Source organism: Pectinophora gossypiella, chromosome 16 (genome assembly GCF_024362695.1).
Source record: "Pectinophora gossypiella chromosome 16, ilPecGoss1.1, whole genome shotgun sequence".
Lineage (NCBI taxonomy): Eukaryota > Metazoa > Arthropoda > Insecta > Lepidoptera > Gelechiidae > Pectinophora > Pectinophora gossypiella.
In genome coordinates, this window is record NC_065419.1 from 6583760 (window position 1) to 6609560 (window position 25801).

General features: G+C 36.2%; 1 protein-coding gene across 5 annotated transcripts in view; it reads left to right on the forward strand.

Annotated features, from left to right (window-relative positions):
• Nucleotides 1-25801, forward strand: part of LOC126373549 (histone-lysine N-methyltransferase PRDM16-like) — a 166004-nt gene that overhangs the window by 116883 nt on the left and 23320 nt on the right. For all 5 annotated transcript variants that reach the window (XM_050019683.1, XM_050019685.1, XM_050019686.1 and 2 more), the window contains 3 exons: nt 1573-2000; nt 19978-20106; nt 21569-21665. In XM_050019683.1, coding sequence (XP_049875640.1) covers nt 1573-2000; nt 19978-20106; nt 21569-21665 — 654 coding nt within the window. The remainder of the gene's footprint in view (nt 1-1572; nt 2001-19977; nt 20107-21568; nt 21666-25801) is intronic.

Below are 25801 nucleotides of genomic sequence, written 5' to 3' on the forward strand. Positions count from 1 at the left end.
ATCCGCATAGCAACCGACTTCCTATAAACTGGATTGCATGAATAGGATCTTAACATCCTGCGCCATTCACTGCACCTTTGTTATTCAAAGCAGTTATCTCTATTAATCGTTTATCAAGCGTCTAATTTTGTCTTTTTTTCTTTGCCACGTGCTTGGACAAGATATGGGGTTGTTTTAACAACTATATCCAGTCTATTAGGGTAGGATTATGATTTATGGAATGTCTCTACCAGTGTTTGCATGGGGTAAGTTATTGATGACATGCGTATTACGGTGTCCTCCGTTGAACGTGGTAGTGTGTTCGATGTTTGGTTTTGTCGTTAGTTATATTTATTTGAAGACTATGGTAAATTATTATTAGGGAACTTTAACATGTACTTACTTATGAACATCGATTTTATAGGAGGGATTTTTTTTTACGTTACTTATTGTAGATTTGCCTCAGTTGCCATTCGTTAATGTACTCGAATTTTGAAACGTTATTTTAGTCTCTTTTTGACGTACTTAAATAACTTATTGTAACTTGTTGCATTTTATGCTTATGGCATAAGCATAAACTAACTAACTATTCAGCTGGGATTTTTAGTCAAATGAGTTAAATCCACAAGAAAAACTTAATCCTAAAATTACTTAGATATGTACTGCTAGTTAGAATTGTCAAGAGAAGAAGCCTGCTTGCCATTTATTGCGAAGTTAGAAATCAGAATCATTTATTCAACGTAATTGTTATTATCATGGATAAACTTGTTGAAGGTCAATGTAACATTTTTGAATTTAAGTTTATTATTAAAATTTACTTTTATGTTTATTATTTTATTATTAAAATTTACTTTGGTTTCATTGTGTCAGCTTTATTTTGTATATAAAATACGTAATTTAAAACTTATCTAAGCCGTAGGTAATATTAGTACTGTATGGATGCCCCATATCAGATTTGCATCCAGCAGGGATGCTCCGAAAGACAAGAGCTGCGGAAACGCTTTGTAAACAGCGGAAACCAGCCATAATGCAGACATCTTGCACGTCTTCAAGTTTTTATCCTGTGCTCTTTATTTTATTATCTGTACCACGTTGGAATGCTGGCAGATTGACACCTGCTATTATTATTAAAAAGCTTCAAACTAAATATATATTTTATGTATTTATAAAATTGTTTTACAATATTGAAAAGAGAGATTTGCGCCTAATGCACCTACTACTATTATCAACATTATTAATTATTTTAAGAGTGGTTGCGGTCATGTTGATTACATGTCTCTGCCAACTCCGATAAGGACACGAACGTGATAATATGATATAATATGTATGTATGTGTATTGGAGCAATTGCTTGAAGAAAACTCTTCAAGCAAATAAACTAAAAAAAAAACAAAAAAACAGAAACAAACAAAAAAGCATTACATTGACTAAACAGTCTACTACTACTTAATATGAACTTGAAAAATCATTGGTAGTTGGATTTAGATGTGATTGTCCGAAGCATTTGACCTACCGACTCACATTCCTGGAGATCTGATTAGTTGATCAATCAGTTTTTAAATTTTGATACTTATGAGTATATTTTTCTCCACAGCGGCAGATAGCCAGGAGTCAGGCAGCGCGCCGGCAAGCCCGTCCGACTCAGCCACATCCGAGCCTCCGCCCACCCTAGTCCACATCAAGCAGGAGATGCCTCCAGGACAGGACATCAAGGAGTACTATGGAGCCATCGACTTCGCGCTCCCAGACACCTACCTTCCCTCCAATTACCCAGACTACCGCTACTTACCCCGAGAACTCGACTTCCAAAAAGAGAAAGAAAGTGATTCCCAAGAGAAAGATGACTCGTCCTCCAAGGATGAGTTTTCGGAGTATCTGGGAAGAGATTACAATCTGCCAAGCGAGTTGGTGCTGAAGGGAGGGGGGATATTTGCGAGAGCGAGTATTAGTGGTGGGACGAAGTATGGACCGTTCATCGGCAAGTGGGAGACTCAGCCGTTGGACCGGAGATATGCTTGGGAGGTAAGTGGAACTACCGATGTTACTGAAAAATTCTCGTATAAATAAGTTTCCTATTGATAATACGTATATTTTTTACTTATGAGCTTTAAATTGTCTGATTTTTCTTAAATATTATTATCAACTACCAAATAATTGGCTTCATACTATATTAAAAATTGAGGATGATATTGAGTGAGTTACGTGAGAATCGTATCAATTTCTAGATTAAAACTGTTTCGATTATGTTGTTATTATCACGTGTTACTTTTATGTACTTATATAGAAATTTGTATTTATATAGTTTTCTACTCTCATGAAATAATAATTGTAGAGTGGGCAAAGAAGCGTTTACAAGTATAAACCATTACCATCCAGTAACACTCACCGAAGGTTAGAAGTCATGTTTTTTTCACTTATTTCCAATTTAAGTGATGACAAAGCACTCTTTCTTGCATCTCAACAAATATTCATTCCTGATGAATGAACCACTTGTCTTAGAGTCGAGTGTAAAATTAGGTGTCAAAAACAAATGCACTGCTCGTTAATAAATTATGTCCAAAATTGACGCGAGTGTTGTCAAACGAAGCTCAATAAAGTTGAATTTTTATTGATGGTCTCAAGTAGCCATGTTCTTTCACTTGTTTTTTGAGTGACATGTGACATGGCTCAGTTTTTTACGAGCATCCTTCCAAATTTAAATTCCGAATCATATTTGGTTCTGCTAGGCATAAAATGTTTTGTTTTAAATTGTTTTATTAAAATCTAAACTTTTTTCATAATAAATCAGTATTTCTTTAATATTTAAATGACATTTCAACATTATTTTATGATAATTATCTAAATAATAAAGTAATAAATCGTATAATAAATAATAATTGACAACATTTCAAATTTTTAAGCCGTGGTTTTTTTGTGCTATTTCGAAAGTACTTGTTTAAATAGAAGACACGTATTTTTTCTTTTCAAGATTTTTCCACTAGAAGTTACAAAAAATATTTTTTGAAAATTGGATTCTGCCATTGATAGAATGAAGGCAGTATAATGTAATGTACCTTTGCATGCGTATTTAAAACAAGTCGCAAACAAAGTGTCATGTTATGTATGACATTTACTTTTTTTATAATTTTTATGTAAAGGTCTGAACTTATTATGCCTTCCTCTTCTGACCTCGTGGATTTTTCAATATATTTCTATTATTACTGAATTAAAAAATCTGAAAAAATGTGTTTTGTGTAAATCATAGAAATATCTCGAAATGGTTTTCGATTTAAGGCACCTTAGTAAAAATGAAATGTTGTCAATTATGAATTCCTAAAATTCTTTATTCGATATTTGAACTTCCAATATCTCAAAAAATGAATTTGCTTCTTGCCACATATATTATAAATTATTATGATTTAAAAAATCATAGAGGACAGATAAATTAAACATAGTCAAAATATACTATGGATTATTTTTACCTTTCACTAAAATAAGATTGAACCATAAAAGGCGCAAGATTCTACGATTTATCTTTCAATAGAGACATCATATTCGCTTGAATGGTCGAGGGTGTGGCGTTTATCTGCAGAGGAAGCGGAAATCAATTGTTGGGTTCGATTCCTGGATTACGCAAAATGTCTCGCAAAAGTATTAGATTTCTTGCAATTGCTGTATAAAGACATGTGTCATAATGTGGTAACATGAACTGTATGTAGGTACACAAGGAGTTGACAAATCGAGAAGATTTTGATAAATTGTCGTATTTTTAAATATGGAGCGCTGAAATGAGCTTTCTTTATAGAAATACCTACAAACATTGAATTCCCTCCTGTGATCTCCAACTCGATTGGCATAATAACAAGCTGTCTGATAACTCTTTATATATTATTATATTTTATTTTTGTCTAAACGTATTGTAAAACAACTCGGACGAATAAACTTGTACCAATAGACATTACGAATACGAGTGGACGAATAGACATTTCGCCCTTTGCAGTGCCAAACAAACTTATGAAACACGATTTAATGACTTATTAGGTAAATACTTATCACTCCCTAACCATGCAAAAAAAATCGCCAATCATACCACAAAAGACCGGACGCAGTTTGAATTTGCAGAAGCGGGCGGGATGCGCAAACGTCTATCAAATGACGATACGCGCGAGATAGCACTCTTGCGCAGTGTGGTGTAGTGTTACTGATCTTTTATAGCATTTCTTTGTATACAATAGAGTTTAGTTCCGGTGGTCACACGATTTGTGGGTTATTTATATTTGATGATGTTATCAGAGGAGTGATTAGTTCAAAATGTCTCTTTAGGACTCCGATGCCGACCTCGCTGGCGTGGTCTACGATATCCCTCATTCAGCGATTATTGCTGTAGGCCCACTAAGTTGGATTAATGGTTCATAAACCCTCTCAGACGAAGCCCTGTGCCTAGTTTTACGACCAAGAGGTGGTGGGTATTTATTTTGTACTGAGTGAGAGGCGTCAGCGCTCCCCGTTTGTCCAACCCAGTAGTTAAAGACACCTGGGCAAAAGTACAAAAAAGAAAGTTTTGAATTTGTCATAAAATAATTTTAAAGCTCATGTGAAGCTTATGATTAGATGAATGATTACCTTAATGATAAAAATGCCTTACCAGGCCATTTGGTACCTCAAATGTGTTCCTGTAGTTATTAAATAACTTGTTTAAACCTATATGGATTTAAAAGATGTGTAGATGTTTCTTGTCATTTCTTCTCCTCAGCTATCACACCTTGCGAAATGGCGTAGATTTATAAATATTGAATTGATCTTCAACAAGATATCTATGATAATTACGTTGAATGGATGATTCTGATTCTGAGTCACGGTGTCAAATGTGTGTCAAAGTATTGGGTGAAATTACCACTAATAATCTGAAAAGTTGGCAACTCGCCCACTGGGTGAGTTACCACCTAAGCCCAAATGGTGACCTCTTTTGTATTCCCATACCAGGTAGGTGATCATCATCAATTTAAGAGTCACGCTCTTGTCAGTGTAGCAGTTTCCATTCCAGTCTATCAAAGACCAATTCCTTGACTTCCCTATAATACACGACGTTAACCTTTTCTTTAATCTGTTCCATGTAAGCTCTTCTTGGTCTTCCCCTTCCTCTCTTTCCTTCTAGCTTTCCTTCTATGATGTTTTTAATAAATTCGTCGTGTGTACTTATTTGGTAGGTAGAGACTAAAAACCCATTATAGTCATTACTGTCTTAGGTTTGAATAGTATTTTTTGGAGACTTGTAGATATTATAATACTAATTTTGAAACACCAATATTATCATTTTATACCGGCGTGAGCTTTGTCTGTGTTATAATGACTGTGTCATCTCAATCTGCCCCGTAAATGATGCGTCGTAAATATTGGACAATGCGCGAGATAGCACTCTTGCGCAGAATGCGGTATAACGTTACCGACCCATTGTATGCAGACGTTTAGTTCCGGTCTTAAATAGATTTGCGCCTCTATTTACATGTAATATTGACGGCGTTTGGACATCTTAGATTGTGCTTTTAAAGGTTGGTATTGTTAAATAAAGTATTTGTTACGGTTTGTTGTTGGACATTTGTGTGATCATCATCATGAATTTAAGAGCCACGCTCTTGTCGGTGTAAGATTTTCCATGCTACTTTTTTAGAGAAAAGTCGGTTTCTCCCTTGCCTTTCGGCCGCAATACTCTGTCTGACGCGACTGGGATGGCACCCAGAGTAGTCTATTTCAAAGTCGCACTAGGACTCCCGTCCTCTGTATATTATATTTATATTTTTACTGTTTATTTATTTTAGCTTCCTAACATATTAAATGTACACAATAAAGAATGAATTTGTGGAAATAAGTTAGTGCAAGAGGCCAGAGCTTAAAGCTTAAGGTATACTCACCTATGACGGCAAGAGCATTTTAGCTTTTACAAGATTATATAATTTATCAATACCATTCCTTTCGTGTTCGTAAGAGTCGCATTGCTTGAATTTGGCACGTACGTGACAGTAGGGTAAATGCGCCAATTGCGGCCACATCATTAGGAGTGCAGCCGACCACTGCCCGTTTCCGACTCAACGGACAAAAAGACTCTTTGATGCTATAAGTCCATTCAGCGAAACAATGTTCCAGATACCCTGGTGACGTTTTGTCGGTATTACTATCATTTTTTACTTAGAATCGTAGGAATAATGACACATACGTGTAATTATGAAACCGGAATTGTGATTAGTGTTGTGTAGGTTAGTAACAGTTAAGTGTCACAATAAAGAATATCATAGTTATTTTATTAAGTGTTTCGGAGGAAACTTTTGGGCTGTGACCTAACTTGTATTGGGTTGGTTTTCAACCCAAAACAGGCAGTCTAACGACATGAGAATTTACGACGCTCTTGACAACTCTATTGATGAGGTTACTGCTTTTTTGGGCGAAGGTAAAAAATCGAATGACAGACAAAAATAACTGTTGAAAATGTCTTCCCGCAGTTGCACAGTGTATTCAATAATGGATTAAAATCAATTCAATACGTTCACATGTGTAAGTAAACTTAAAGGGGTGATGGTTAACATAATCTAACCACCGTTTCCCAAATTCTGATATCTCAATAAGATCTTCAAAAAGCAGCCATACGGGTAATCAAGGATTTTAAAGTTTTTTCAAAAGTTCATCCCGTGTCAAAGTGCAATAAAAGGTTGCGTACGAATAAACCCTAATTTTGGTTAAGGCGTGACCCCCGTCAACAATTTTTTTTCACAAGAAATTCACACTTTTTTACCAAAAAAAGACGAAGTAACGGCAAAATTGATAAAGAGGGATGTCACAGTATTCAAACTTTAAAATGAAAACTTGATTGGCGAGTTTTTTTTACAAAACAAAATTGTCACCAAATCTCTTGAAATGCATCTCTCTTTTCAATTTCGAGATTTGTTAATAAAAAAATATTATTATTCAATTACTCGCAAATATTTTCTCACAAGTCTTACGAATCGAACGGGATGGCAGAATTGCAATTAATAGACAAGATGACATTATGAATAATATGATATCGAAAGTGTAAATTATAATTGTATTTAAACCCTTAAGCAGGCTGACTTAATATCTCGATTTTAATATTTATACAGAAATCATCTGAGAAATTACTAATCTACCAAATGAATTTTATATTAGTCGAACCAGTTCGTAACAAAAGGATCGGCAAATGTCAATCAAGTTATGAATCATAGATTTTGCATCAATTATTTCTTCAGCTGTCAAAATCGAAGTTTAAAATTGGAACGTAATGGATCCAGCTAATTATTATTACAATATTCGATTGTTGTTACATTTTAAAAATGGAAATTCGTAGCGCCTGTTTGGTTTGGATCTCCGACAAAAGGGAATTGGCTATGAATTTTTTATTTGCCTCTGTTGATTTTTCGTTGCGAAGCGTTGGTGCTCGAATAATGTGTTTGTAATTTGTTATTCAGCTGGAACATCCAATTGCAGGTTTTGTGGTTTTTCGAAATTTATAAAACTTTCTTTGTTTTAATGTCAAAATTTAAAAAAAGCTGCCTGGAACTTTTAACGATGGGCTAAAATCACAAAACTTTAAAAACGTTGCTCTCTGTTATTCGAAACAATCAAAGTCAATACGTGAATTATGTTTTATGGCGAGAGTAAAAGCTAATTTAAATAAGCACAGATTGAATTTATATTTTCAAATTAAGAATTAAAAATCAAAAGCGCTAATTTTAAGCCCTCAGTAGCCGGGTCCGTTGCATTACTGTCAAAATATCTGTCATATTCGTGTGACATCTTTTCATAGCGCCACCCCCTTCGGCAAAGGATTAACGCCGTACAGCCATTACATCTTCATTATGGTAGGCGGCTGTCATTCCCTCTGTATTGTTATTAATAACAATAAAAAATATTATTGTTATTATGTTTATTGCCCTCGTCGGTGTGTTTATGCGATCGCATACGATCTCGGTTTACAAAAGTACAGATGCGTCATTGTTGGGAGACAGTAGCGGACAAATTCTGCCGCTTTTATTTGCACATCTCTTTCATTTATTATCTATAAATATAATGCAGGTAAAAATAATATCAGAATACATAGGTTCATTTGTCTTCGTCATCGGCTAAAGTTGATTGACGGATTAATAGTTTGTAAGACAGTGTAATCTACATTTTATCTGTTTCCTTATTTATCTTAGGTTTTAGGTGATTTTTTTCATCTTTAAATTTTATACGATGTATCCTATAATTTATAATTAAGCAGATATGTGAATTAAATGTTTAATTCGAAATAAAGTGTTATGAATTCTCATCAGTCTTTTATAAAAACTATTGCATCGATCCATGACAGTTGTTATCGATATGACACCTGGCCCATATGATATTCGTGATGTATTGATTTATTGCTTATACGACGATTTATTTCAATATCATTGCACTCAGTAACAGATGATCGTAAATGTAAATTAAATTTCATTGCAATTTAAAGTGAAGAGAGAGACAGCTAGAAGTAGCTACTTGTCTACAGTTAATTTCCATTAAGCATCACGCTTGTATCCATGAAGGGGTAGGCAGAGCTCTGCAGTATATAGTACACCCACTCCTCGCCAGCTGTGTTGGAGTCCCATGTAATTAAATAGGCGGCGAGCCAGTACAAAAAGGTTTCAAAATTATCATAATAACTTCTCTTGTCCTCTCTTGTACTCCTTAGAGATACTTATTATAGGAACTAAATTACCTACTCTACTAATCACCTACCTAATAGTATCTTAAATAAAAAAATCTTCATAAATAAAGATTCATCATATCATATCTCAAACAAATGCGTCCATACATCTTCAGATCTCCTTCAAACCACTTGACTAGCTATCTTTTTAATTAACATACTACACGTCCCTCCAAAAAAACAGCGCCATAAATATTGATTGCGAAAGGGAGCCTCACCCCAAGTGTATCTAAACATTTCTCTTATTATTAACGAGCAGACACTTATCAGTTAATCTTACACTGTTGCACAATGCCAGCTAATCTCCCGGCGTGATAGAATTTATCTTCACCATATCGTCATTGTCGCTTCGCCCTGTCTCCCCTCGATACGCCTGTTTGAGAAATATGCTCCAATATTTAGGGTGCAGTGAATTTGTCTTGTAATTTTTAGTGGTTATTTATGAGTCATTTGTCTTGGCGCACAGTGTAAAATGTGATTGATTTGTTTACTAAGGAACCAATAATTTCATACCACTTACAATGTTTGGCTCAGTCCTACTTATAAGTCGGACAAAAGAATATTAAAATACTTAAAAAATATATTTTCTTTGCTCAGTGTAATAATAGGTAATGTAAGAGGCCGCAAAAATCTGTTTACATACATTGTTCGTACCAAACTTGTACCAATATCTCATTGCAAAGTTTACTCACGAGCACCTCCGCGGCTTCGTGTTTCCGCCAATATTTTTCCCAACAAATTCTTGTTCGCAAAACAGTCGGGTGTGCGCAGTGGGCCAATATTTCATCTGAACTGGTCAGAACAATAATAGCCCGTGGAGTTGAAGCCACGGCACGTTCGTACCACAATGTTGACGCTCCACCACTATCCGAAGACCTCTTGCGTTCCTTTGGACTGGAACAATTAGAATATCGAGCGGGGGTTTTGGTAAACTGGACGGTTGAGAACATCGCCTGCATCCGTGTAGACAAAATAACGAAATACCCCGAAAGCAACGCGATATACCACCAGTTATTGGGTTAGGTTAGCGTTGTTTACAATGAAACATCGGAGGCGAATGTTGATGCGTCGTGCGCCAACTTGCGAGGTTTGACGTAGTCCTGCTATTTCTGTCGGGGGGTACTCAAACGATGCCGAGATTCTTGATACTGATAAATAAAACATATATAAATATTTGGATAGATAAATTGAGAAAATGGTGATCCTAAATACAAAATCTGTAACTACATACTCTAAATGATATCCTTTTGAAAGTAATAAGTACTAGAACATTTTTCAGATATCATCAAATAGATAAAAATGTAAGAATACTTTGAAGTTAGGTTAAAACTCCGTACATCCCAATACGTCGCGAAACTAGACTCCAAACATCGCTCGTATCTTTTTGCTCCACATGACACCAAAAACGGCAGCAGTATCCATGGCTTTGTCCATAAAAAAACCGTAAATAACCGAATAATTCCGGATCCCAGCAATTGTCACGGATGGAGACGGCTTCTTTGTCACCCTAAGTTTTTTTTCCGTGTAATCTGCTTTAATCCGTTTTAACGCGTACAGATGTGTTGCAACCCTTATGATTATTTGCCCAATGTTAGTATCGTCTTCTCGGATTGTTTTTCTACTGGGTTATTGATATTATTGAGTTAAGTATGGATGTTTGAAATTGTAGGTTAGTTTTAAAAGGCTGATTTGAGCGGCAGGTTATAAACTTACTTTTTAAATGTTAGAACATTTAATAAGTAAGATGAAATTCGGGAATTATTAAAATGTAATATTTCTGACTATAAACTCAAACCCTTGATTTACTATTTAATTAGATATAAAATACTAGTAACTACTACTAAAAGTAGTTTTAGGCGGATGAGACGTTCGTTATATAAAAATGTCGATAGGAAGTAACTATGTTACCTACTGAATAAAGATATTGTTTAATTTGAATGTATATGTCATATTTTACATTTAAAACCTACAAACACATTTTGTTATTTATTATTTATCAAACGCGCAGATTGTCTTGTCAAACACGTCCCGGTTTAACACCAAAATAACAGAAAATGTCCACAATTGGAACAGTGCGATTGTTCACCGATCAATGAACAAACGATGGCTAGTCTTTGTGCTGATCAATGGGGTGCCGCTGACAACCCATCAATGGAACAACTCCCACTGACTGAGCAGCCATTACAACCTTCAATTTGCAGCCAAAAAGCGCCACCTCTGGAACAAAATACTGCAAAGACCTTCACCCCCAACTGAAAATCTAACGTGGTATTATATTTTTTTGCGCAATGATAGCACATATCGTGCGTGGATATTTTGTCCCGCAAGGTATTAAGTCAGTTTTGTCTCCATTTTAATGGCCAAAACGTGACCATAGAAGAGCTAATTTCACAATAATTTGTCCAGAATACATCGACAATGATCAGTGAGTTCCCTTTCAAATTTCACGCTTAATTTATGGGACGTGAAGTTTGGAGACAGAGTTTGCCGGTGCCGATTCGATGATATTACAAATATTTAGAGTTAAAAAAATGCAGATATTTTATGTCTAACAAATAACATTAATGTTACTTTAGAAGTACATACTTAGATAGAAAAAAATTGCTCTTGTGATGCTTATTATAGTAACTGTATAATCATAAATTGCATTTAAAAACTATCTATAAAGCTCATGTTCACAAATCAGTTCAATAAGAGTCAGCCACGCAACAAGAAGGATGTAAGTTATCATATATTAAGATTTTATTTACTTTCAGACACTTTTAATACGAAATCCTAAGATAGGTCACATCATCAATTTAAGAGTCACGCTCTTGTCGGTGTAGCATTTTCCATTCCAGTCTATCAAAGGCCAATTCCTTGACTTCGCTATAAGACACGACGTTAACCTTTTCTTTAATCTGTTCCATGTAAGCTCTTCTTGGTCTTTCCCTTCCTCTCTTTCCTTCTAGCTTTCCTTCTATGATGTTTTTAATAAATTCGTCGTGTCTTATTAGGTCTCCAATCATCTTGCCTCTTCTGTCCTCAATAATTCTCAGTATTTGTTTTTTTTCCTAAGATAGGTAGATACAGTTTATTATTACGTGTTTGTCCAGTGTCTGTTAAAAATATGTATATTGTGTTACTACATTTGAAATATCAACATAACATCACGCCTGTATCCCTGAAGGGGTATTCAGAGGAGTATATATTATACTAATCTAAACCTACACCCAAGTTTAAGTCTATTTAATAGGGGGTGAGACTCGCTTGCCATTAACCGGGCACAAATCCTAGTACTACAAGTTACGTACAAACCTGTTTAATAAATGAATTAACGTTTGTATCACTGCAGCTCAATCCAACAACTTTCTTACTAGATTAGTTCTAAGTAGACGGAAAGCTTTACACGAAAAAAACGAGGAATAAAAGTGGTTTTTCCTGACAGTACCGGAAGCCATGCCTTTCCTGGCTGATAGCTGAAGACAAGTGGAGGAAATGTCGTTCCCGGGGAAATGTGAGCAAGATGAATGGAAAAATATACTGCCAAGTATATATCCTAAGTACTGGATAGAGGGTTTCTTATAGACTGTTTATTAGAATAGGAATAATAGGGTAACATTACACTGTACTTATTCAGTTGTATGCCGTTAGTAATCATCTGTACTGTACCTAATATTTGCTTGATTCTGTCATATACCTATTCAGTAGTAGTAGATTAGAAATAAATGAAATTAAATCTCAGCGCAGTGTGGTTCTTAGTTCATCTTGCGATGAATACTAAACTAACCCAATTGGGAAATTGTCATAAAGCGTAAATTCGCTTAGAAAAATAAGCTAACGAACTCTCTGATTGACCTTTTGACAGTTTTATTGGGTTGAAATGAATAATTACAAATGTCATTGCTAGTAGGCAAGTCATATAAGTCTTCAACTATCGTGTTTTACTGTGCTTTACTGCGGAACCCTTTAAAACTGGAAGAGGGTTCTTTACCACATTTTTCGGATAGCAAAGCGGAAATATTTCGGCGTGTTCCGACGGAAGCGTTCGTTAAGTGATTTGTTAGGCTAATTAGATGAGGGTTGAAAAGGGTTTTATGGAATACCTCGTCTTGTGGTAAACAGACATGGTGCATTTTGCAATGGGCTATTTAGAATGTGGTCTTCCAGGGTTTAGTTTTGCTACCTAACTATATAGTCCCTGTGGCCCCGTGTCTCACTGGCTTTCTACCGGACTTGCATTAATGAGTTAATAAATCTTAAGTTCACTAACACAGTTTGCTCGACCATTATAGACGGCGATGCAGTTTACCATATATGACTTTGGTCTACCAGAAAGCTCGGTGAAGTGAGAGTACTTACTTCACCTTATGATGGACGTATCTCTGACACCCAGTGAGTTTAAATGTTATGTTACGTGTTTGATACCTGAATGATCTTCTTCTATCGGGGGAAAAAAAATACAAATAAAATCATTATTACCTAATAGGGAGTAAACTGAAAATAGTGAAAAAAACTAAAGTCAATACTATATGAGATTCCATACCATCTAAGATGGTAGAAACGTAGTTTTAATAATATATCTTCCGATATTATTCATATTTCACACCTTTTTTTTGACGTTGCTTATTGTAGATTTGCCGGCATTAACTACTTGGCCGAAAATTTCGCACCTACACTCATTGAATTGAAAGAAAAAGTGTATGTAAAGTGAAGTATATTTATCATAAAGACCTCGGTTTTACCCTAACGTCACTAAATTTAGAAAACTAAACTCCGAACATGGCTTTTATGTACAACAAGTTTGGCAGATCCAATCCAAAGTCCTATGTAGAGCGGTACGGCAGCACAGCATCCAATTTGGCGCAGGCGTGCGCTGCGAGCGGTAAATAAGCGCACAAATTGTTATCTTGTGAAACGAGACGTGTGATTCGCGCAACGGTGCGTGCTCACAACCGCTGAGCTCTCTTCAGAGCTAGGGATGTAGACACGAAGTCGATAGGACCGCGCCCAACTGGGCACCCTCAGGCCTGTTGTCTTAAACGTTGTACCAGGTGAGAGCCTCCATTTATCCGGCCAAGTATTTAATGCCATCAACGGCAAATCTACAATAAGTCACGTGAAAAAAAAAGACGTCGATAGGAATATCTACCTACGTAGGTAAAATATTTAACTTTAATCGACGATGGCTCTATTGGTTTTAGTTATGTTTGTCATTATAAATGGGATAGTCAGAGGTACATCTGTCGCAAGATTAACGTAGTACGGTCACGAGTACTAATATGTATACACTTTGATACCATGTCGCATTAACTTTTTCCACAAATTGACCCGTAAGTCTTATAAAATGTCAAATATGTTACTGCGACAGGGTTCCAAAGTGGGTATATTATATTGCTCATGACTGTACCCAAACGTCACCGCGTTAAGTTTTACCTAGACCAACGCGCTACGTGGGTAACGTGAAATACTTATACATGTAAGTTGAACGCTTGTCGCAATTTCTAAAATAAAGAGTTGTACCTTTTCTCCCTATTCGTTACTAAGATATATAATAGTAGGTAACTTCAATCGGGATGTCTAGTTTGTATGTATACTTAACTCTCTTCTCGCGTAGAAATAACCAAATTTTATCTATACGCGATTTATATTGTCACAGTGATCTTGTGTTTATTCAATAAAGTTATTAGTAGTCATTGCATATCCTTGTCCACGTCTTGTCGCTCTGCTAGCCTCAATAGGGATTTCAGACGCGGATTTATGTATGTTTGTATGAACTTTAGAATACGTGGTTACAAACTTATATAAGCTCTAATATTATATCTTCAAGAATTTCACATTTATCGACAATGCTCTCGCGGTTACGTCACTAGAATTTATGAAATGTAATTTTCCGTAGGGAAGTCGGTAACATTTGTAGCTTTTCCGAGATTCCGGAGAATTGCGATCTGTGGCCGGAGTGCCGGAGAACCGGAGTGCCGGAGATCTGCCCGCTACGTTTAAATTACGCCGTGGCTTTTTATAATATCCCGAGCAACTTGTTTTGCACCGTTTCGCTTGTATATAAAAGTTATGTTGAAAAGAGCGCATTTGTTCGAGAATTTGTAGTTTGGTTACGTCATGTGCGTTTAGTTTTAAAGAGGCGTGTTTTTGGATTCATTAATGGGGATGCACCTTTATGCCATAAATATTTCTCAATTGCGAAGTGTTATAAATGCAAATTGACATCGCAGCAGCAAGAAAGATTAAGAAACTTGCATCTATTAACAACTATTCCAAAAGATTCTTCATACTTACTTGCAATTCTTGTCATTTAAAATCACTAAAATTAATATACAATATCATAATCTCTTCTGACGACATTGATTAACTTCAATTACTAATTTACTAGTCTCCTAAAACCTCAATCAGTAATTGTCGCTAACAGTTTTCGTATAATACTCAAAGTAATGGCGGGTAATATCTCTAATCTGACCCCTTGAATATATGGTGGCAAGTGTCCATGCAATGTATCCTTGGTTGGATTCCATCGATGACTGATTGCCGACATGTGCTACCGACTGCTAACTCATCGTCTACGCCGCTAGGGCGCTAGGGTTACCAACATTATAAAGTTTGAGTTCTGATTTTGCAACTTTCAAATCCGGTTCGAAACTCTGTGATTCTGAATATGCATGTCTAGATTTCCTAAGAAAGCGTGTTGTATCTACATCTGTGAGATTTATTTACTTATCGTCAGAAGATATTGTGATTTATTGAATTAAGAATCTATATGTCTTATACATCTTGCGACCTCATCAACCGAATATGTTGTAAGAGATGTACATAATTTTATAAATATTTATCAGATGATATCGACAGTTACTAGAATATATTCTTTAATTATGAATTATATTAAAATTGGCCTGAAGACGTGACTAAACAAAGCAGTGAGGAACAAGTTCAAAATGCCAAATCTTCAACGTTTATTTCCAATTAGCAACACAAGATATCATTCCATGACTTGAGTTCCATTATTTCCGTAATAATTTCGCCAGCCCTGACCAAGACGAGGGTTCCCTAAGATAATTATCTTTTTTACAGTGCGCACCCAGTTTTAATAACGTGATAAATGCTGCGGAAGGCTTGTCACTGACGCGTAAGAAGGGATCTCGACCCACTTGTGATTAATACCATCACTTGTTACCTCAATTTTATTACGCAACAGATGTTTTTTATATTTTCCAAACAATTTTCTTAATATTTTTCCCTTCACGGATATGATAAAGCCGGAATTGTGTTTTAATTTTACGCCGAATTAGCCACCTTGTTCTGACTATTCATGTACTTATTACAATGATCAATTACATTTCTAAATTATTTACTTACTTTATATTTTATGTCTAATGTTAGTAATCAATTTGTGTTTAGAGTTTTATATCGCGACCTCAATTTGTATTTTAAGTTTTTAAATTAATGTAGTAATTTCAATAAGTATAATATTTTATGAGCGTCATTACAGTAACATTGTTTAATAAAGTGATAGTAGCATATTTTGTTAGCATTTCAGAAAATACTTACCTACCTCATTTAAAAACTATAATGTTTTGAAAGTAACAATCAAAATATTTTTATGATAACGCTAAATAAAATTCTTTTCTTTAGCGGTTTTTATTATTTGTTTGATTGCTTAGTTTGAAACTGAGCAATAGTATACTGACTTACTTAAGTTCAAAGACTTTGAAAACATGTTCAGAGTGTCCAGTCCATAAAAATATGTCTTTTTAGACATATGTCTTAATATTGTAAGTAATATTAGGTTTTAGGGGCGTGTCGGATAGAATAAGCACTCACTTTGCTCCTCCCACAAAAAAAAAAACGCATTGTGGGAAACTGCGTGTTTCCGCACCATGAGCCTTGTACCTTCTTTCATCTTTGACCTTTCAGCGTTTCATTTCATTACCACGTGACCAAACAGTAGTCACGTTATAAAAATGCCTTAAAGATTAAAAACTTTTCGAAGCCTCATAATATTACACCTTTCACAGTCTCGACACACAGAACATTGTGAACAATGAAAACTTTTGTTTACTTTAAGTCAAGTAAGGGCAAATAAAATATAAGTAATAGGTAACTCGCTGTTAATTATGTTTTGTTTCCTTTCCTTTATGCTCAATATAGAAAATTTCCGAATTGCAAATATTTATAGGAAATGTGTTGAGGAGCTCGGTGGCGCAGCGGTTCACGCGCTCGGTCTGCGATTGTTGAAGTTAAGCAACTTTCGCAAACGCCGGTCATAGGATGGGTAACCACAAAAAAAAAGTTTTCTTCTCGAGCGCCTCCGTGCTTCGGAAGGCACGTTAAGCCGTTGGTCCCAGCTGTATTAGCAGTCGTTAATTACCATCAATCCGCACTGGGCCCGCGTGATGGTTTAAGGCCCGTTCTCCCTATCCATCCATAGGGAAGGCCCGTGCCCCAGCAGTGGGGATGTTAATGGGCTGATGATGATAGGAAATGTTATCCTTTCTTCATACTTCGAGGCTTTTTTGGTAGAAGGAGGGATAAAGAAGAAAAGTTAATCTTTCAGCGGCATATTCACTTTGCGCTGAAGTACTCTTTAGCAGTCATTATAGTGTGCTGTATTACGCTTATTAATTATAGTACTTTCTAGATTGATTTATTAAAAAGATACCTTTTTACCGGCTTCAGTCAATCGTTTCCTGCTCTACGTAAATAAATACGCCTGACAAAAAAAAACTTATTAGTTAGGATATAGAATTAAAAGGGTTATTTTATTTTTCTTCACTCCTTTTATATTTCTCCTTTTACAAAAAAAAATGCATCACACAATTGACACTCCGACCGAAGTGCAATTTTTTTGTTTTGGTTTCCCGAAGGGCAAGGCAAAGGGAACTATACCCATACAGCCAAGTCTTATGTATTTTTTTTTATATTATAACCTCTAAACAGTTCTACTCACTTTCCTAGATACTTACATACCAACTTCTTTCTACAAACCCTCGCTCATAAGTTCATAACCTTATTTGGAAACACATATTATGTCCAAATCGATCCGTAAATATAGACAGAGTATCCTACTTGTTTACTGAAGCAATAGATCAAGTTTAAAAGCTGTAATTTTGTGGAACAAACAGAGGGCTATCAAAAAGGTACACATCTTCATAAAATAGCGCCTATTACGGACTTTATGCTATGATGACTCAATCGAATGTATGCAGAAGGGAATTTGAAGTGTCTGCCGCAAATTGTAGGTTAGGGGCGAATTACACTTGTTTTACTTTGTGGTAAAAAATTGTTGTTGGAACACCCATCGTGATTATTTATCGTAAACATTCGTTAATGATTTTTAGTACTTAATCTACTTTACTAGTATGTACATATCTTAGGGACGGTACTGAAAAGTATCGGCGTCCGAAGGACGTAATATACGATCCCGACGACCTGATTACTCTAGCCATAGAGGCATCCAATCAGCTCGCGACACGAAACACTTCAGGACCCCGATACCGACCCCGCCGTCGTGGTCGACGATTTCCCGGATTCAGCGCTTATCGCTATCGACCCACTAGGGTCGATTAATTCTTTCAAATAATTTTCCTCTCAGACGACGCCCTGAGCCGAGGTTCGCGGCCATCTGGGCACTCTATGGCCTGTTGTCTTAAACTTTGTACCGGGTGAGAGCCTTCAGCGCTCCCCATTTGTCCGGCCAAGTAGTTAATGCCATCTGCGGCAAATCTACAGTAAGTCACGTCAAAAAAAAGTATGCTCATGCTCATAAGATATAATGAAAGATATAATTTATAAGACTCCGTGGTCTAGTGGCTAGAGCGTGAGGCGACACGATCTGGAGGTCCCGGTTCGATTCACGATGGGGACATTGTCAAAATCACTTTGTGTGACTGTCATTTGTTTGGTCTAGGGCATTGCAAGATCCGTGCTTCGGAGAGCCCGTTAAGTAAAAGCACCCGCAGTGGAGCAGCGTGAGTGTGCTCTATACCTCTGTAATCTAAAAATCGAAAAACTCAAAATGTGTAGTAGAATGACCTTAGCTGCGTTGTTATTAGTAGTAAAGCGTGTTCATAATCACGCAAATAAAAAAATATCTCAGTAATAAAATTTAAATCAACCCTTGACACCTAAAATTAAATCGTCATGCGTGGGGTGGACTGATAAATGGACAAGCTGACGACCCCGAATCTGCCTGACAAGGACTAATAGCGCCATCTATTGTCGAACACCGATGTCCTTTACCGTTAATGGTATCAACCAACATCACCAGGTGTCGCTTTTTACAAATATATTTCTATTAAAACTGCCATTTATTACACTTTTTACATGAATTTTCCGTCTTTACTATAGTTTCAATATTTATGTTAACATTGTATTGTATTTTTATTGTTGTAATAACAACATTTTGAAATACATAGAAACCTTTTTTACTTCGCTATGCGCGAAGGTAGTTTGCAAGCTGCGATCTTAAGAAGTTCAGACGCTGGTTGTTAGATGGCGCTAAGACTGCACGTAATAACTAACTTTATTGTGATTTTCTATTTGTTTAGCAAAATGGTTGTAAGTTTGTTTGATATCAAAATCTAAAAACAAGTATTATTGGGATGAATTTTTGAATCAAATTTCCTTTTTTGTTGTATTTTTACTCCAGAAAAACAACATTACATCGACTCTCCTAACAGAGAGTGAACTCTCTTATTATAAAATCTGATCTAATTAAACATATATGTACGGAATATTATGTATTGTTCATACCGGTTGCATACTTATTATTATTATTAGTATAAACAAATAAGTATTTGATAATGCATCCTTGTATTCTGGGAGCTTTTGGAACTTTTAAGTACCGATCTATTTTAAACGGCTTATTACTACTACCTACAATACAATACAAATACACTTTATTGCACCAAAATATAAAGAAATAATTACAAAAAGTTACCTATGTGTTTATTCATTAATTTATTCAAATTACAAAGGAATTATGAAAAATATTTTATATAGCATGTACAGGAAGTTAGTGACATCGTAATGAATAATGAGGGGGATGATTCAGACCATGATTCTGAGTTGATATCAAGGCGATTTCCCCGTCGGAAAATTCATGAAAATTTTATAGATTTTTTTTTAAATTAATTTCAGTTCTATACATTTGCGACGAAATATTGCACTTGATATCAACTCAGAATCAAGGTATGAATCATCCCTCAAAGTTTTAAACAATGTCACTAACACCCTATATAACCTAGTAGTCCCAGTATTTTCTAACCTATTCAAGTTTATGTGTTCTTTTACCATCAGGTCCTGGGCAAGAATGGTATCCGCGGTTGGCTGGATGGCTCAACAGAGAAGGGCAACTGGCTCAAGCTGGTCCGCTCCACCAACTACGGCCCAGACGTCAACGTGCAACACCTCTTGCTCGCTGGACAAGTATGATCGTCCATTGTTTCTTTGTTATTGTTTTTAACCGACTTCAAAAAAGGAGGTTGTCATTTTGACCCGTATGTATGTATTATTGTTGGAATTGCATAATCCTCGTATGTGTTAGTTTGTGTGGGCTTCTAAACACGTGTTTCATAGGTATCTTCTTCAATGGTGTGGGTTGTGAGGTGGATTACTAACTTCATCAATCCTGGTGTCAAGGTTACTATTGAGCCGGCAAAGGCCCCTGACATGACTCAATCAACGTAATCATTTTCTAGTCTCTAGTTAATTCAGTAGTAGTTGAGCCATGTCAGGTCTTTGGCGGTTCAATAATAACCCTGAGGGTTGCTGAGTTTGGTAATCCACCTCACAACCCACACTGCAAAAGAAGAGACTTGATCCGATAAAATCCCTTTAAAATACTTTAGCTATTTTTAATCAACTGCAAAACTGAAAATAATAAGTCATTAACCGAGATATTTGAAATCATAGTTCGCTTTTAAACTCAGTAATTACCTACGTCACTATCAACCCTCATACAATCGCGTCTTTGTGGTGCTACCCCAATAAAATTTGAATGTGGAACGTTGGCAACTTCCGGTGACAGAAAATCGGTGTTCGACTGAACAACTGTGCTCTCTTCCGGTCAATCGGAGGGGAGCCAACAGATGTGATCAGATCCACTCGTTACCGTTTCTGAGGTTAATATGCCGTTTTATGTTGTGCCCCCGATAATGGTTTGTTAGGGTTTATAGGTTAGGTGGTATTATAATGACGTAATGTAGAGAATGTAGAAAATGTTACACAATACTTATGGTACAAGGTTTGATAAAATGTGTAAGCATAATAAAATGTTACGTTTACAATTGTATTTGGTATGATGACATTATTTTACTACTATCATAAAGAAGTTGGTACGCGACTATATGGTCTTGACTCTTAACTTGTAATTGGGTCGTGTACTAGGTACTAAGTTCAAGATAAATTTGATAACTAAATAAAGACATATCTAAAACAAACGAAAAACATTTTCTTTTTTTCTATTTACTTAATTTATTTATGAATTTTAATCAAGAAAAACGTAATAATAAATCCGAAATTTTATCTTTTTTCTATGACGTCACAGTGTGTTTTGACGTTTAGTAAAACGTAACTGATTTGACTAGTAGGAAAGTAGCCTTTTACTCTAATATTGTAAAGCCAGTTTGCGTCCTTCGCTGCTGTGCGATTATGTTCAACTCGTCATAACGGTGTAAGATTATGAGACATCGTAAAGTACTTTTCAAATGTCTATTTGTTGATACCTGAAAGTTAAAACCCGTTCGTTTACTTTTCAAGCAGCACATAATTTCCATCCCGCCTTTTATTCATGCTTTTCTCAATCTGGTCAGTTTTGTACATAACAGTTTTGAAGTTTATGGACGGCAGAATAGCTCTGGTCTAAACCAACTAACCCACGTGTTTCCAGGTATGGTACAAGGTGACGAAGGACGTCGCCTCAGGACAGGAGCTACTACTCGGGCCCAGGACTCCGCTGCCTCTGCAGGACGTCCTCACTACCCCTGGTGAGTTTCTTGTCTTTCAAGTGTGCTCATGAGCTCCATGAACTCATTACGCCTAGTTCTTTCTACCTGAGAACTACCATCATACTTGTGGTTGCGCGTTACCCAAAATTCGCACCAAGCGCTTCGCTACATCGTTTATAATGAGTACGATCAACGCGTAACGAGTGGAAAGCATTTCCGCTAAAGTGTCCTCTTCAACTTATAACTTGAGTTCCTTTAAGGCAAGACTGAATAGGCATCTTCTGGGTAAGCACGTTACATCGTCGATACTTTTTTAACCTCTCTACGAGGCAGAATGTTGGCTAGATCAAATTCATTTGATTTAAAAAAGACTGCAATTGCGATACTGATGGAATACTATTGAAGTTACCCTGAAAATGACATAATAAGCATATAAGCACGTATATAAGTGACATGAATCACGGTCACGCGTTCTTCACGCTCCGTCGTGTTCGGGGTGGAGTTAATTGGAGTCACCTGCCGGGGTAACGTGTGTGACCCTCACCTCTCCATTGCCATGAGTACATACTGTTTATTTGGTATAGGAGGTTCTGATTTTTGAAAAGGTATTTTGAACTACTCTGAACAACTGAGAAGTGGTTATAAGTCTTATTACCTGTCATAGGTTTTCTAAACCTTTATAAAAATATTTATACCACTGCTTTTGTATACCTATTTATTACCTACGATAAAGTTTATTCAACGTCCTTTATAACTATAAAAACCAAGAGAAAAACACTTTTTAAATTGTCTAAATAAAAAAAATAAAAAAATGTTATATGTTTAATAAACCCAACACTAACAAACCAAAACCGTGCGTAGAAATATGACTATTAAACATATTCGTTAACCCTCTCTCGCACGCTGTAGATTACGAAACGCGGGGCGACGCGACACGACGCAATACGTACGGTGGCACACGCGCTGCGATGTTTAATTTAGATAAATCGCGACGCGCGCCGCCCGCGCACAAAAATCACGCATATGTCGTATTATGGAGGGTGACCGGATAGGTTTGACAATGGGCTTACTGGAAGAGACTGACTTGATGGTTTAGGTAGGTTTAAGACTTTGGTTGGATTGTGAACTGGGCACCCTTTATATACTTTATTGCACTTAACAACTAGTTACATCACAAACAAGAAATGGACGTCACCCTCAGGCCTATTGTCTTAAACGTTGTACCGGGTGAGGGCCTTCAGCGCTCCCCATTTGTCCGGCCAAGTAGTTAATGCCATCCGCGGCAAATCTACAATAACTCACGTCAAAAAAAAAGGTTGGATTTTCTTTAGTAGGTTTTTGTTATATTACATTTCCAGCCAAGTAGTTAATGCCATTTGCGGCAAATCTACAATAACTCACGTCAAAAAAAAAGGTTGAATTTTCTTTAGTAGGTTTTTGTTATATTACATTTCCAGCCAAGTAGTTAATGCCATCCGCGGCAAATCTACAATAACTCACGTCAAAAAAAAAGGTTGGATTTTCTTTAGTAGGTTTTTGTTATATTACATTTCCAGCCAAGTAGTTAATGCCATTTGCGGCAAATCTACAATAAGACACGTCAAAAAAAAAGGTTGGATTTTCTTTAGTAGGTTTTTGTTATATTACATTTCCAGCCAAGTAGTTAATGCCATTTGCGGCCAATCTACAATAAGACACGTCAAAAAATAATAATGTTACATTGCATGCCTTGAAGACAGTTTTGTCAACTTTTTATTTCTAGCGTACTCGACGAGACAAATATCCGATCTTCTAGTGATATTACAATAGTTACAGCTCAAAGGAATTTATTTTTTTAATGGTTTTCAATTGCCTACTTTATTTGTATTTTCAAAATATTTGTTAAGACGTCACTGTAGAATAAAAGTATAAATCATGAAAAATCCTGAATTTTCCCATTTATTATAAAAGTAAAGACACGTTTTTTTCCAAACAGTTAAGCAATAGAGATAGGATTATTAAGGGATTTTAGACTATTATATTTTTTATAAAATAAGTCTCTTCTAGTTGTATTTACATAATAACACGAGGGTCTTCAGAGTTTCCTGGGCACTTCCGCCGGCGACGCCAACGCAGCCGGCTCTCATGATTTATGCGATTTCAACTATATAATTACTGTGATTTTAATACAATTACCATCACCACCGCTGTCTGTACGTGCTTTTATGTCGCTTATTATTTGGTTCATAGATAATATTTTTTAATGTGGTTGACTCTAGATGGGTTAAACAAATGTAGGTAATCTAGCCCCGGTACTGGACTTGCACCAATGAGTTATTAATTCTTCTTCTTATCGTGTGAGTTGTGAGGTGAATTACCAACCCCATCAACCCTGGTGTCAGGGTTACTATTGACCCGCCAAAGGGTGATTTGGCTCATGTTACGACTACTAACTTACATCAGAAAGTAGTAACCGGGACCAACAGCTTAACGTTAGTTATAAATTTACCGATGGTGATACGGTTGGCTCGACCATTGCAGATGGTGATAAGGCTCGTCACCACCTATTGCGCTGTGTTACGGCTCTCCACCTATCTATCACGTTGGTCTAACAGAAAGTTCGATGAGACGTGGGTACTTGTTGCGATGGAGGTACCTCTGACTACCCCACTAAGATATAGTCGTAAGCTTATGTTATGTGTTATGTTAGGTTATTGAAACTAAGGTTTAACTATAGCTGACAACGCCATGCTACGGTTATACACTATTAACCTCAACTGCGTTAGTGCCTACTGCCTGAACTTTGAACTCTATTTGAACTTAAACTTTGCACCTACTTTGAAACGGCTCATACACCTTATTATCAAAGCTTTCTTAGGGTCTGAGACGTCGTAATAAGTTTACTACTAATTACTAGATTGCTTTAAAATACATACACTATAATAAAAAAATAACTCTTTAAATATAATATATTTACGACTATAGAGTCGTCTATAGAGTATTTAAAGAGTTATTTTTGTCCCAATATGGCCCAATAGAGCTAATTAGAGGTGCAAAGGTGCAACCATTGCATGATGAACTAAGTACCCGCGTTTCACCGATTTTTCTGTTAGAGCAACATGTTAAACTCTATCATTTTAATAAGCCTCTACGTTTTGCAAATAGTTACTGCAGGCCAGTTTTATCTTCACTATGTACACAGCTGCATATAATTTTACGTAGATATACCTACCTTCTTCTGACCACACCCAATTTATAGTAGGTAACTCTATTTCAAGGCCCCCCTTCAAAACGCTAAGGGGCTAGTGCCCTAAGTTCACCACAATATGCACCGGACGTGATACTATAAATTCAATATCTATTTGCTTCTAGGCCTTTGGCTGTTGTAACGTAATAAAATTAATAATATTGTGAAAACACCTCTTCCGAGGCTAGTTTCGTAGCTTAAATTAATTTAAATTTTGTACGCACCGTATTCGAATTTATAATTTATTAAGATTAGGTAATTACGGCGCGTGCGCGTATTAATAACGGCTTTATTTCATCTGTAAGTTCAGTCATTGGGTACCATCATACTGATATTCGTGTCTATTTTGTTTTGTGTGGATTAGGTGTATGTACAGTCATGAGCAATATAATGTACCCACCTTAGGACTCTGCTGCACTAACATATTTGACATTTAGTGAGACTTACAGTTCAATTTGTCAAAAAAGTTAATGTGACATGGTACCAAAGTGTATACATATTAATGCTCGTGACAGTACTGTACCTACACCTCTGTCTACACCTGGATACAGGCGTCATGCTAAGTAATGTTTTGTAGTGTTCTTCTTATATCGTGTAGATTGTGAAGTGGATTATTATCAACTCCATCAACCCTGGTGTCAGGGATACTATTGAACCTCCTAAGGCCCTTGACATGGCTCATGTAACGACTAGGTACTATAACAGTAGTACTACGAACAGAACAGTAAAGTGCAAAACTTTTGTAGTGTTCATTTTTTATAACTAGAGTCTCCTAAACTCTTGTTACTTTCGCTATAATTGCCTCTGTGGTCCAGTGATTGAGCGTTGGGCGCACAATCAGGAGTTCGAAACTCGGTGGGGACATATCACAAAAACCACTTTGTGATACCTAGTTTGGTTAGGACATTGCAGGCTGATCACCTGATTGTCCGAAAGTAAAGTGATCTGT